The sequence below is a fragment of the Poecilia reticulata genome, linkage group LG17, assembly GCF_000633615.1.
Source record: "Poecilia reticulata strain Guanapo linkage group LG17, Guppy_female_1.0+MT, whole genome shotgun sequence".
Lineage (NCBI taxonomy): Eukaryota > Metazoa > Chordata > Actinopteri > Cyprinodontiformes > Poeciliidae > Poecilia > Poecilia reticulata.
In genome coordinates this window covers 11,174,373-11,184,738 of record NC_024347.1, presented here as the reverse complement: position 1 = coordinate 11,184,738, position 10,366 = coordinate 11,174,373, and the positions used below count along the sequence as shown (strand labels likewise).

Below are 10,366 nucleotides of genomic sequence, written 5' to 3'. Positions count from 1 at the left end.
GTGTGTGTGTGTGTAGGCCAGGGCAGAGGACAGCAGATGACCTGGAGATCATCTACGATGAGCTGCTTCACATCAAGGCCTTATCTCACCTCTCCAACACTGTGAGTCTGCTGCCTCGCTTTTGGTTTTCCTTAGTAGCATCAGATAACGAGTTCTCCTCAGAACAGCTTGACACAGATTTCTCAATCCTTGTAGGAAAGTGTCGAAATTCAAGTCGGCTCATGAAGGTTTCGTTTTGTGCTACTGTACGTGGTTTGATGAATCAAACTGAAAATTTTGGTCGTAATCAGATCAAAACGCCACCATTTATATTAATATCATCTAGTCTTCTGTTAAGATTAAAGGCCTGCATGTGCGGTCATTGTGAAGAAAACATTGATGGTTTTCATTCAACCCTGGCATATGAACAGAGGTGGTATAGATTTACRGTTTTTGTTTTGTTTCTGTATTTTTTTTTTGCTTGCAGGTGAAGAGGGAACTGGCAAGCGTTGTGATTTTTGAATCGCATGCAAAAGCTGGAACTGTGTGTAAGTTTTATGTTACTGGCCTGTATTGTAAAAAATGCTGCTCAAAATGGACTTTCATTTAAATTTGTTCCTTTTCTTCTGTAGTTTTAGTGAATCCTGTACCGATAATGCAATTAAGTTGGTGTTAAAAGTTYGACTTTATGAATTTTATTGTCCCTGTGAAGASAGGCGSTGTGTAATCAGTGGATTTGGTGGACAGACTTATGTAATAGACAAAAGTTGTTCATGCATTTAAATTGGAATTGAAAGGAGATGTAATCTTTCAAAAAAAWTTTCCAAATAAAAATCAGAAAATTCGGTTTAAATTTCTATAAATTTTATACTGAGACCACTGAATAAAATGTGATGCAACCAATTTTCTTCAAAAAAAAAGCCAGCTGTTTGTAGTTCAATCATAAATACAGCTTTTTTTGTGAAGTTTTGTTTGACAACATCAGTGAACAGCATCATGAAGAACAGGGAACACACCAAATAGTTCAGGAGGAAAGTTGAGGAAGGTTTTAAATCAGTTTTTTTTATTTTTATAAAACAACATGCCAAGCTTTGGACACAGCGAACATGTGGGGAAAAAGGAGGTCTGGTCAGACGACACAAAATTAGCTTTTTGGCCCAACATGCAAAACACAGTTTGTGTCACAAAGATGCAAATGCCATCCCCACAAAGATGGGGACATGGCAGCATCATGCTGTGGGGTTGCTTTTCTTTAGCATGAACAATTCAGCTGCTACTAGAGTCTGTTAGTCTATCACCTAAAATTACAATAAAACATGTTACACTTACCAGTTTGTGCTTTAACAAAATAAAATGTAAAAAATATATAAAATGCATTTCCYTACATGACWGCGTAAAGATGATTATATATGGCTGATATGTGTGTGTGTGTTTTTATTGTCCAGTGTTCAACCAAGGAGAGGAGGGCACCTCTTGGTACATCATCCAGAAGGGCTCTGTAAACGTGGTCATCTACGGCAAGGTGCGTCTGGATGCATTCCTCCGCTAGCTGGACATCAGCTGGTGTGTTTTCGTTGTTTGGATTTTCACACGTGAGCCTCTTTATGGTTTACCACTTCATCCGAAAGCATTTCATCTGTCTGTAATGGACGAGACCGCAGAAGTTATCACATCTGACCTGAACGCACAAGAGCATTTGTGCCATCTGGAGACGGGGAAACCCCGGCAACGCAGTTTGGCAAAAACATCCGCGACCCGGCTTGACTCATCCCAGTGACTAACCGGCCTGATGGATTGCACGCACAGGCAAAAAAAAAATAAAAATAAAATCCCACCRCGCAACTTGTGTGCAAACAAATGCCGCGGATGCACGCTGCGATCGCACATTTATATTTATAATTGGCTCTATGCAAACGAACAGGCGGACTCTGGTGATTCACCGCTGCCCCTGTTTGCGCTCCTGTCTGGTGTCTCTTCTGCGCTCCGGATGACGCTCCGGCTGCCTTCGTGTCGGAGTTTGTTTGTGTCTGACTGCGACCTTCTCTCTGTGTTCGTTTTATGGATGTTTTAGGGAGTGGTGTGCACACTCCATGAGGGGGATGACTTTGGCAAGCTAGCCCTGGTCACAGATTCACCTCGCGCCGCCTCCATTGTCCTGAGAGAGGACAACTGCCACTTCCTCCGTGTGGATAAGGAGGACTTCAACAGGATACTCAGGGTTGGACCCTTATTTTAATTTTTTTTTTTTTACAGACACTTAAAAACATTTAGTTCCCTATTTTAAAATATTGCTGGGAGTTTTTTTTTTTTTTTTTTTTTTTTTTTTAGATACAATAAACGTTGTTGCTTAGACTTTGTCTCCCTCCTGTGTCGGGTCGGCGGTACTGCACCGCAGAGCCTGTATTTACACTGATGCTGCTCTAAATATATTTCGTAGGATGTGGAAGCCAACACGGTGCGTTTGAAAGAGCATGAACAGGCTGTGCTGGTTTTAGAAAAAAGCCACAGGGCGTCCACGTTGGGAAGCATCAAGTAAGTGATACGTGTGGATCCTAAAATAATACCCATGATGGTCTTAATTATTTTTAGAGAATTAGATCAGATCACCCCGATCCTGGGATCTGCCTCCCACAGTAGATCATCATGTGTTTGAAATGATTTTCAGCACGGAGTAAACATTTACTTACATAAGTCTGTTTGAAGCCATAAATACACAGCAGTTAAAAATTAGAGTCAAATTGTCCAAATTGAGAAGATGAAAACTCACAGAYYTGTTATGTTTTTTTWATTTACATATTTGGGGCTAGTGGGTCATTACCCTAATTTTTGGAGCATGCAGATCGCTTAACAAGTCTTATAATAAAAATGTAAACAAATACAAATTTAATGCAGAAATGTAATGTTTCAATTGTTGACTTTGAACTGTCTTGTTGCTGAAATGTGCTGATTTGATATGTATTACTTTATGATTGATTATTTAACTTRCGKTTTATGTTCCTAAAAAAATTTCCCCAAAATAGACAACATGATACTTTCTCTAAGTGTCAATGTTTTTATTTTTATTTCTCATTTCTTGCAGATACACTGTGATATCAGGAACGCCAGAGAAGATTCTTGAGCACTTCCTGGAGACTATGAGACTGGACATTCATCACAACGAACCAGGTAACGGCACAGAAAAACAAATACGAAATACAGGAGGTTTGTCAACTTTTCATTGATTGAAAAGATACTCTAAAAAGAACTGAAAGTTAAACAGATGACCCAGCTGTGATATGTTTCAAAGTACAATTAGAAATAAAAAGTTTAAAGCAATCAGTAACTGCAAACAGTAACCTTCTTATTTGATATGTATAGGCCTACATATCAAATAAGAAGGAAAAAAATGAAACAAAACCTAAAGCTAAAAACAAATAATTGTCCTAACCATCAAAAACACTGAGAACAGCAGCAGTGCGTTTTGGTTTATGCTCTTGTGTTCAAAATTTGTTGTTTTTCTAGTGAAATATCATTACAATGCTACGATGAAGATGATTGGTCTAAAGTAGTTGCTGTGGAGATTAACCAATCAGATGCTAGCAGCAGTTTTTCAGTGCTGCTGAAAGAGCTGCAGCACAGAAACCTTGATGACTGCACATTTTAATTAATTCATTTCTAATTTAATGTTGACTGAATGATTTCTTGATGTACTGAATGACATGTTTAATGGATTATGGACCTTTTGGGCCTTTGTATGTCGTCTGTCTAGTAGGAAGGATCGGTACAGTGAGCTTCATCACCATTACCTTTTGAAACGTTTTGTGTGTGTGTGTGTGTGCGTGTGCGTGTGTGTGTTGTGCTTCACTATGCTCTTCTTATCCGTCCCCTGACTGTTCTGTTGTTTCTCTTACCTTTTAGACCCAGCAGTGGATGATTTTGTTCTCATGCACTGTGTCTTCATGCCAAACAGCCAACTATGCCCTCTACTAATGGCACAATATCCTTTTTATCTTGCTCTTCAAACGTTTCATGTGTCAGGGTTAGTGTTATTGTTACGTCCTATTAATGTAATGCATGCAAAACAGTTTGCGTTGTATTAACTTTTGTACTGACGGCTTATTAGCTGTCATCATTAACACACAGACAGCCAGAGCCTTAGTTACTTTCTGAATTGTATGAAATCCCCCTTTTTTTTTTTTTTTTACCAGAATCAAATCAAAACTCCTGGTCTTTTTCTTTTCTTTTTTTTTTCTTGGAATACCTATAATACATATTCACTGACATATCTTTAATTAATGCATGCAATAACTCATAAGTGAAGTCTTTGACTGCAAGAGAAATATCTTGAATCCAGATTGATTCTGTATCAATTCAACCTAAAAAAAAAAATCAGATATAAAAATTAACATCTTAGATAAAATAAAATCTTTAAGTTCAGTTTACTTGTTGTTCTCCTTAAACCCTGGGTGTACCTACCACGTGGTCTCTCCACCGGGCTCTGAGCAGGAGAGGCTGGAGTACACGCTCAACAACAAAAGGAGGGCCCTCATTCTGACCCTGCGCTGGGCGAACACACACACCTACCTGCTACAGGAGGAGCCTGCTGCAATCTCTTTCCTGGAGGTTAATATAGCATGGTTTTATTTATTTATTATTTTTTAAGGAAGCCAGGTACTTGGCTGCCTCTGGAGCTCTGCGCGCTCTGACTTGTTGTTCCCTGAAGGAGCTGTACGGAAGCGTGTCCAATGATTCTCGGACACTGAGAGGTCTCAAAGACTTGGTGCCTGACCTGGAGAAAGTGGTGAAGCTACAGTACGCATCGGATTCTCAATTTAAATCATTGAGTGTGATTTCTGTAAACCTGAAGTTATATTTGGYGGTTTTCTTTGCAGCTCAGAGGAAGTCAAATCAACAAAAAAGGTTTGCAAAGAGCAGCGCTGAGTATTACTGTTCACCGTTTSTGCTAGGCTTATGCCAAATGCATCGCAGTGACCTGGGTAATGTCATGTGATCCAACAGAAGACCCTGATTCGACAGTTCAGCAACGGGGAGGAGCGGCTGCAGAAGAAACAGCCAATTAGGAATCAAGATGACAGTAAGTCGCCCTGTAATCATTTGACACCGACAGCTTCTTAGTAGATCGTTATGAAATTTACTGGCTAGAAAAATGCGTCATAATTCAAATTCAGTAAATATTGAGTGATAAGACGGTTGTTTTTTTTCCACATCTAAGTGTGAGGCCGTGATAAGAAGACAGAAGCAGAATTCTCTTTNTGCTAGGCTTATGCCAAATGCATCGCAGTGACCTGGGTAATGTCATGTGATCCAACAGAAGACCCTGATTCGACAGTTCAGCAACGGGGAGGAGCGGCTGCAGAAGAAACAGCCAATTAGGAATCAAGATGACAGTAAGTCGCCCTGTAATCATTTGACACCGACAGCTTCTTAGTAGATCGTTATGAAATTTACTGGCTAGAAAAATGCGTCATAATTCAAATTCAGTAAATATTGAGTGATAAGACGGTTGTTTTTTTTCCACATCTAAGTGTGAGGCCGTGATAAGAAGACAGAAGCAGAATTCTCTTTTGGAATTTTTAAAAATACATTTCAGGCCAATTTTATTTTGGTAAAGATGTCTAAAAAAAACCATTGAAATAACTCGTATCTTACAGGCCGAGTTGAACCTGAAAAGTGCTACAAAACCCATCAGGAATTCGGGGATTTATTTCAAGGCTTGTTGACCGTTGCAGTAAACGCTGGCCAGCGTGATAACTGAATAAAATATCTTATAGGATTTAAGATAAAAGCTAAATCTGACGTCGCAGTTTAGRAGCTGGCTAACTCTTAACCTCGGTTCTCCAATCGTCTTTCTACCTGGGTGAAGTCCTCTTGAAGGTCTACTGCAGCGACCACACCTACACCACCATCAGGATCCCAGTGGCAGCGACCGGGAAGGAGGTCATCAGCGCCGTGTCGGACAAACTCGGCACCACCGAGGAGCTGCTGCTGGTCCACTTCAGCTCTGCCGGTGGTGAGAGAAAAGAACGCGGAGCGTCTTGAAATTTATTTTAACATAGCAGCGTTGATATGATACGATTTTCCCCCCTCCCCCTCCTTTGTCTGTGACAGAGAAGCAGCTGTTGAAACCTAATGACGTGTCGGTGTTTTCTACGTTGAGCATAAACGGTCGCCTGTTCGCCTGTCCTCGAGAGCAACTCAGCGGTCTGGTGAGCGACTGACGTGGCCGCCGTTCTCTCGTCTCGGCCCGCCAATTTATAAAGACGCAAACGTGTTGTTCCTGTTTGCGTCAGGCTCCTCTCCCGGACCAGGAAGGCCCGTCTGCCGGCTCCATGTCAACCTTTGAGTTGATGAGCTCCAAGGACCTGGCCTATCAGATGACCATGTTCGACTGGGAGCTGTTCAGCTGCGTACATGAGGTGTCRTGTGCTGAAAATCTCGAGTTTCTCTGTAAGATGACGAAGACATTAAAGAGGTTTTATGACTGTGTGGGTTTTTTCTCCCTGTGCYTTTCCTCAGCATGAGCTGCTCTACCACACGTTTGGACGGCACAGCTTCAGAAGGACCACGGCTAATCTGGACTTGTTCCTGAGGAGATTCAACCAGGTTCAGCTGTGGGTGGTCACCGAGGTCTGCCTCTGCACTCAGCTCAGCAAGAGAGTGCAGCTTCTCAAGAAATTCATCAAGATAGCTGCACAGTGAGCACATTTAGTGAACGTAAAAGATTTGAGCAGATATCAACAAGAAACTCAGGCTTTTACTACACGCGTTCCCTTTTGTCGTCTGCAGCTGTCGAGAATTTAAGAACCTCAATTCATTCTTTGCCATCATTATGGGGATGAGCAACCCTGCTGTCAGCAGGCTGAGCCAGACATGGGAGGTAAAGCTTTCAGCAAAACCAACTAATCCACGAGTTAATCTACTGTAAACCTAATCTACATAAGAACTGTAGAAAAATCTCCTGTCATATATACATTCTGTTTTTGTTTTTTGTTTTTGTCTTTGACAGAAACTCCCCACCAAGTTTAAGAAGTTTTATGCCGAATTTGAGAGCATGATGGTGAGCTTTGCGTTGAAATGCCTTATTAACATCGTCTTACCGTTACTTTTTTTTTTATTTAATCCAATGTTTTATACATGTTTGAGATTTATTCAGTAAGATCAGAGTAACAAAGATCATATTTTCYTGCTTAGTCTTGTTTTTCTTTATAGTAATATAAAAAGAAACCCAAAAAACTGTTTTGCACTGAAATATACAGTGACCACAGTTAGTGGCACCCGTGGAAAAATGTGTTGAAATGTGYAGAAACTAAATCAGGACTGAAAATACTTGATTTGACCAAACATTRATGAGCAATGGAAGTGTTAGATTTAACATTATATTTGCATTTTTAATGTTTGTCCTTTTTGTTTTATTGGAAAAGATGCCAGGAATGCCTGGCGCACCTTTAATTGTACTACTTWTGATTTTGTTAAACACAATTATTCCATATATAAATATTCTCAATTTTTATAAAAAAAAAAAAGTTGAATGTTATGCTATTTGAATGAAAAAAAGAAAAAAATTCCCACATCTTTACCAGGGGTTGTCAGTAATTGAGGCTGGTACGAAAACCAAGGAAGAAATTAWACACTGGACATACTTTTTATTTTATTTAGAGAATTTAAATGAGAGATTTGACCTTTATATATTTTTTAAATTAACCTCATGTATCTGTTTTACAACAGGACCCGTCGAGAAACCACCGATCTTACAGACTCACTGTCACCAAGCTGGAGCCTCCAATCATCCCCTTCATGCCGCTGCTTCTCAAAGGTGCGACTCAGAGCCACCGTGTCGTCTCTGATAGTTTAAAAAAAAAATACACACAAACACAGACTGAGCTAGCCTTTTAAACAAGGAAAACTTCAAGACACAAATTGTCTCCAGAGAGCTCCAGTTCTCCATTCATGTACTCCAAATATGCAACACGTTTCTCTTTTTGTTGCTAACAGATGATCTTTGCCGCCTTCTTTACAGATATGACTTTTACACACGAGGGCAACAAGACTTTTATTGACAATATGGTCAATTTTGAGAAAATGGTGAGTTCCTTTGATCTTAAAAGAAAAAGTCAGAGAAATACTTTTTCCGACTGCATCAAAGTTCCTCCTGTTCAGACATAACAATCTAACACGCTGGTATCGTTTCATCAGCGTATTATAGCAAACACAATWCGACAAGTGAGACACTGTCGAAGCCAACCATTCAGTAAGTTTGTACATTATTCAGCAGCAGTGCTATTGGTATTTTTGCTCCCTTTTTTTCACATATTGTCACATTGCAACAACCAAATTCCAGTTTTTGGCAYGTAGGGACGCTAGTGGGGCTGCGTAGCATAATATATTTTGCTACTTCTGGATGCAAATTGCTTTATTAGAGCATCAGCATAAATAATGGTAATGCATGCTGCATAACCTCTGTGAYGCCAAATCTCATAAAATCCATATAAATACACTAAAGTTTGTGGTTGCAACTTGACAAATGTGGGAAAACGTGGAAGGGAAGGATCCGGTACCAAATGTTTCTCTGTRCTCCGTCAGATCCCGAAATTTGCCAGCCAAACAAGAACCAGGCAGAGGTGCGGGGCTACGTCAGGAAACTCTGCGTGATCGACAACCAGAGGGCGCTGACGCAGCTCTCCTACAGGCTGGAGCCTCGGCGGACATGAGCCGCAAGCCCTCCACCGCCGACGCCTTCGCTCCGTGACGTTGGCATAAAGTACACAAACGCGTCACCGGTTTGACGCAGCCCAACAAGTGGACTTGTAGTAGCAAATCACAGCAGTGATTCCTAGATCTGTGACGGGCTCAAGGACTCGTACTGTGCCGTTAAAAACGGCGCCTCCCGCTGCTGGACTGAAGGGAAACCGTGTCAGCTGCTCTCCCGTTGCTCTGTCTTAAATCCTTGACCGATTGTTTATATCGTACCAGTTAGTACTGTTTCTACAGACCCGCTAGATAGATCTGTGGTGTATAGAACGTGAATCAAATATCCTGCATGGTTTTGAACTTCATAGGCTTTGTGTTCTATACAGTGGATTTCTATCAGAGTGTCCTGTRTTGTTGTGTTAAACCCAGAGGAAGCAGAGTTTACAACGAAAGACTGAACCTGCCTGTYGAACCAACTTCCCACTTACCGACGTTAGTGCTTTAGACTTTATTTTAATATCCTATTATATACAGAAATCTGAGAGTACATATTTGCCTAATAATCTAAATTATTCTAATCAAAGTATTTAAAATCCRTAGGATTATACGTGTTACATTTAAAATGATTCAACAAGAGTATTAGTTTGATCCGAGCCCTGAAGGTGTTTAAAACGGACGCTAAAGTATTACATTTTATGTCAAAGACATGAGAAGTAGCATCTCTTGGAAAATGCAAATTGCCTGATTGGATCTCTGTAGATCTGTAGGGATTTTATTTAGTTGACCTTTTAAAGGGAACCCCCAGTCTTATCTACCAGTTGTGTTCAGTCTGTGTGGTTTTTATTTTTGTATGTGTACATTYGGAGTGCGTGCCGTTCATTTTTTTTCGTTTGATCTCAGGATCTTTTGCTGTGATGATGTGTTGAGAAATTCAGTAGCTTTTTTCCCCCAAAAAAGCTGCCTGTAAGGTGTATTGTATGTGTAGTCTGCCTTGTATATAAAAAATAAATGAATAGCAAATTTATCAGTGTTGACGACTTGATAATACTGCAATTTCTGAACAGGATCTAGCTCATGTAAGCTAACAAATGATTAAGTTTATAGAAAAGTCTGGCTTGTAGAATCTGGTGAGCAGGTTTATCGACTTCATCACTGAGAACGTGGGCAGATGTACGCGCCATTCATTTGCAGTTCTTATCTGGATCAGTTGGTTTAAAACTGCTTAATGAGGGATTGTCCATAGTTAGGGATGCATCCTGTAAGAGGATTTTGGAAATTGTTTTAAGTCAACTGCTGATCGCTGACTAAAGGGCAGAAACGTAAATCCCTACAAACCGCTCCGGTACAMGTTGTGAGCTCCTGAAGTTGTCGCTCCYTTAAACGTAGCTGAAAGGAATAATGAGACATTTTAAATTTACTGTCTGTGTGTGGTGACCTGGAGTCTTTCTTTCCAAGGAGGCACATTTRCAACTGGACATGACTTCCATGGAGACCAGAAAAGGGCAAAGGGCAATGTGGGAGACGAGTCATATTATCCAGCAAATAAGCAAAACACAGTCTGAAGTCAACCAGTCAGCAGGAGGTCTTCCACTGTGACTTCTCAGTCATATTTCTACAGAATATTTTCCTTTCTATCTTTAAGACTATCTCCTAATGGTTGTTTTGTAAACAAAAGTTTTTTTCAAAAACATAATTGTTT

At 40.3% G+C, this 10,366-nt stretch overlaps 1 protein-coding gene across 1 annotated transcript in view; it reads left to right on the top strand.

Moving 5' to 3' along the window:
- Positions 1 to 9,691, top strand: part of LOC103479350 (rap guanine nucleotide exchange factor 4-like) — a 28,589-nt gene extending 18,898 nt beyond the window's left edge. The window contains exons 8-28 of the mRNA XM_008433719.2: positions 17 to 101; positions 467 to 527; positions 1,425 to 1,501; positions 2,051 to 2,197; positions 2,417 to 2,511; positions 3,059 to 3,144; positions 3,877 to 3,955; positions 4,431 to 4,581; positions 4,682 to 4,770; positions 4,851 to 4,878; positions 4,978 to 5,053; positions 5,843 to 5,989; positions 6,088 to 6,185; positions 6,270 to 6,395; positions 6,496 to 6,674; positions 6,766 to 6,856; positions 6,986 to 7,036; positions 7,705 to 7,792; positions 7,997 to 8,061; positions 8,173 to 8,227; positions 8,560 to 9,691. Of these exons, the coding sequence (XP_008431941.1) occupies positions 17 to 101; positions 467 to 527; positions 1,425 to 1,501; positions 2,051 to 2,197; positions 2,417 to 2,511; positions 3,059 to 3,144; positions 3,877 to 3,955; positions 4,431 to 4,581; positions 4,682 to 4,770; positions 4,851 to 4,878; positions 4,978 to 5,053; positions 5,843 to 5,989; positions 6,088 to 6,185; positions 6,270 to 6,395; positions 6,496 to 6,674; positions 6,766 to 6,856; positions 6,986 to 7,036; positions 7,705 to 7,792; positions 7,997 to 8,061; positions 8,173 to 8,227; positions 8,560 to 8,687 (2,002 nt within the window). The 3' untranslated portion in view covers positions 8,688 to 9,691. The remainder of the gene's footprint in view (positions 1 to 16; positions 102 to 466; positions 528 to 1,424; positions 1,502 to 2,050; positions 2,198 to 2,416; positions 2,512 to 3,058; positions 3,145 to 3,876; positions 3,956 to 4,430; positions 4,582 to 4,681; positions 4,771 to 4,850; positions 4,879 to 4,977; positions 5,054 to 5,842; positions 5,990 to 6,087; positions 6,186 to 6,269; positions 6,396 to 6,495; positions 6,675 to 6,765; positions 6,857 to 6,985; positions 7,037 to 7,704; positions 7,793 to 7,996; positions 8,062 to 8,172; positions 8,228 to 8,559) is intronic.
- Positions 9,692 to 10,366: the final 675 nt, after the last annotated feature.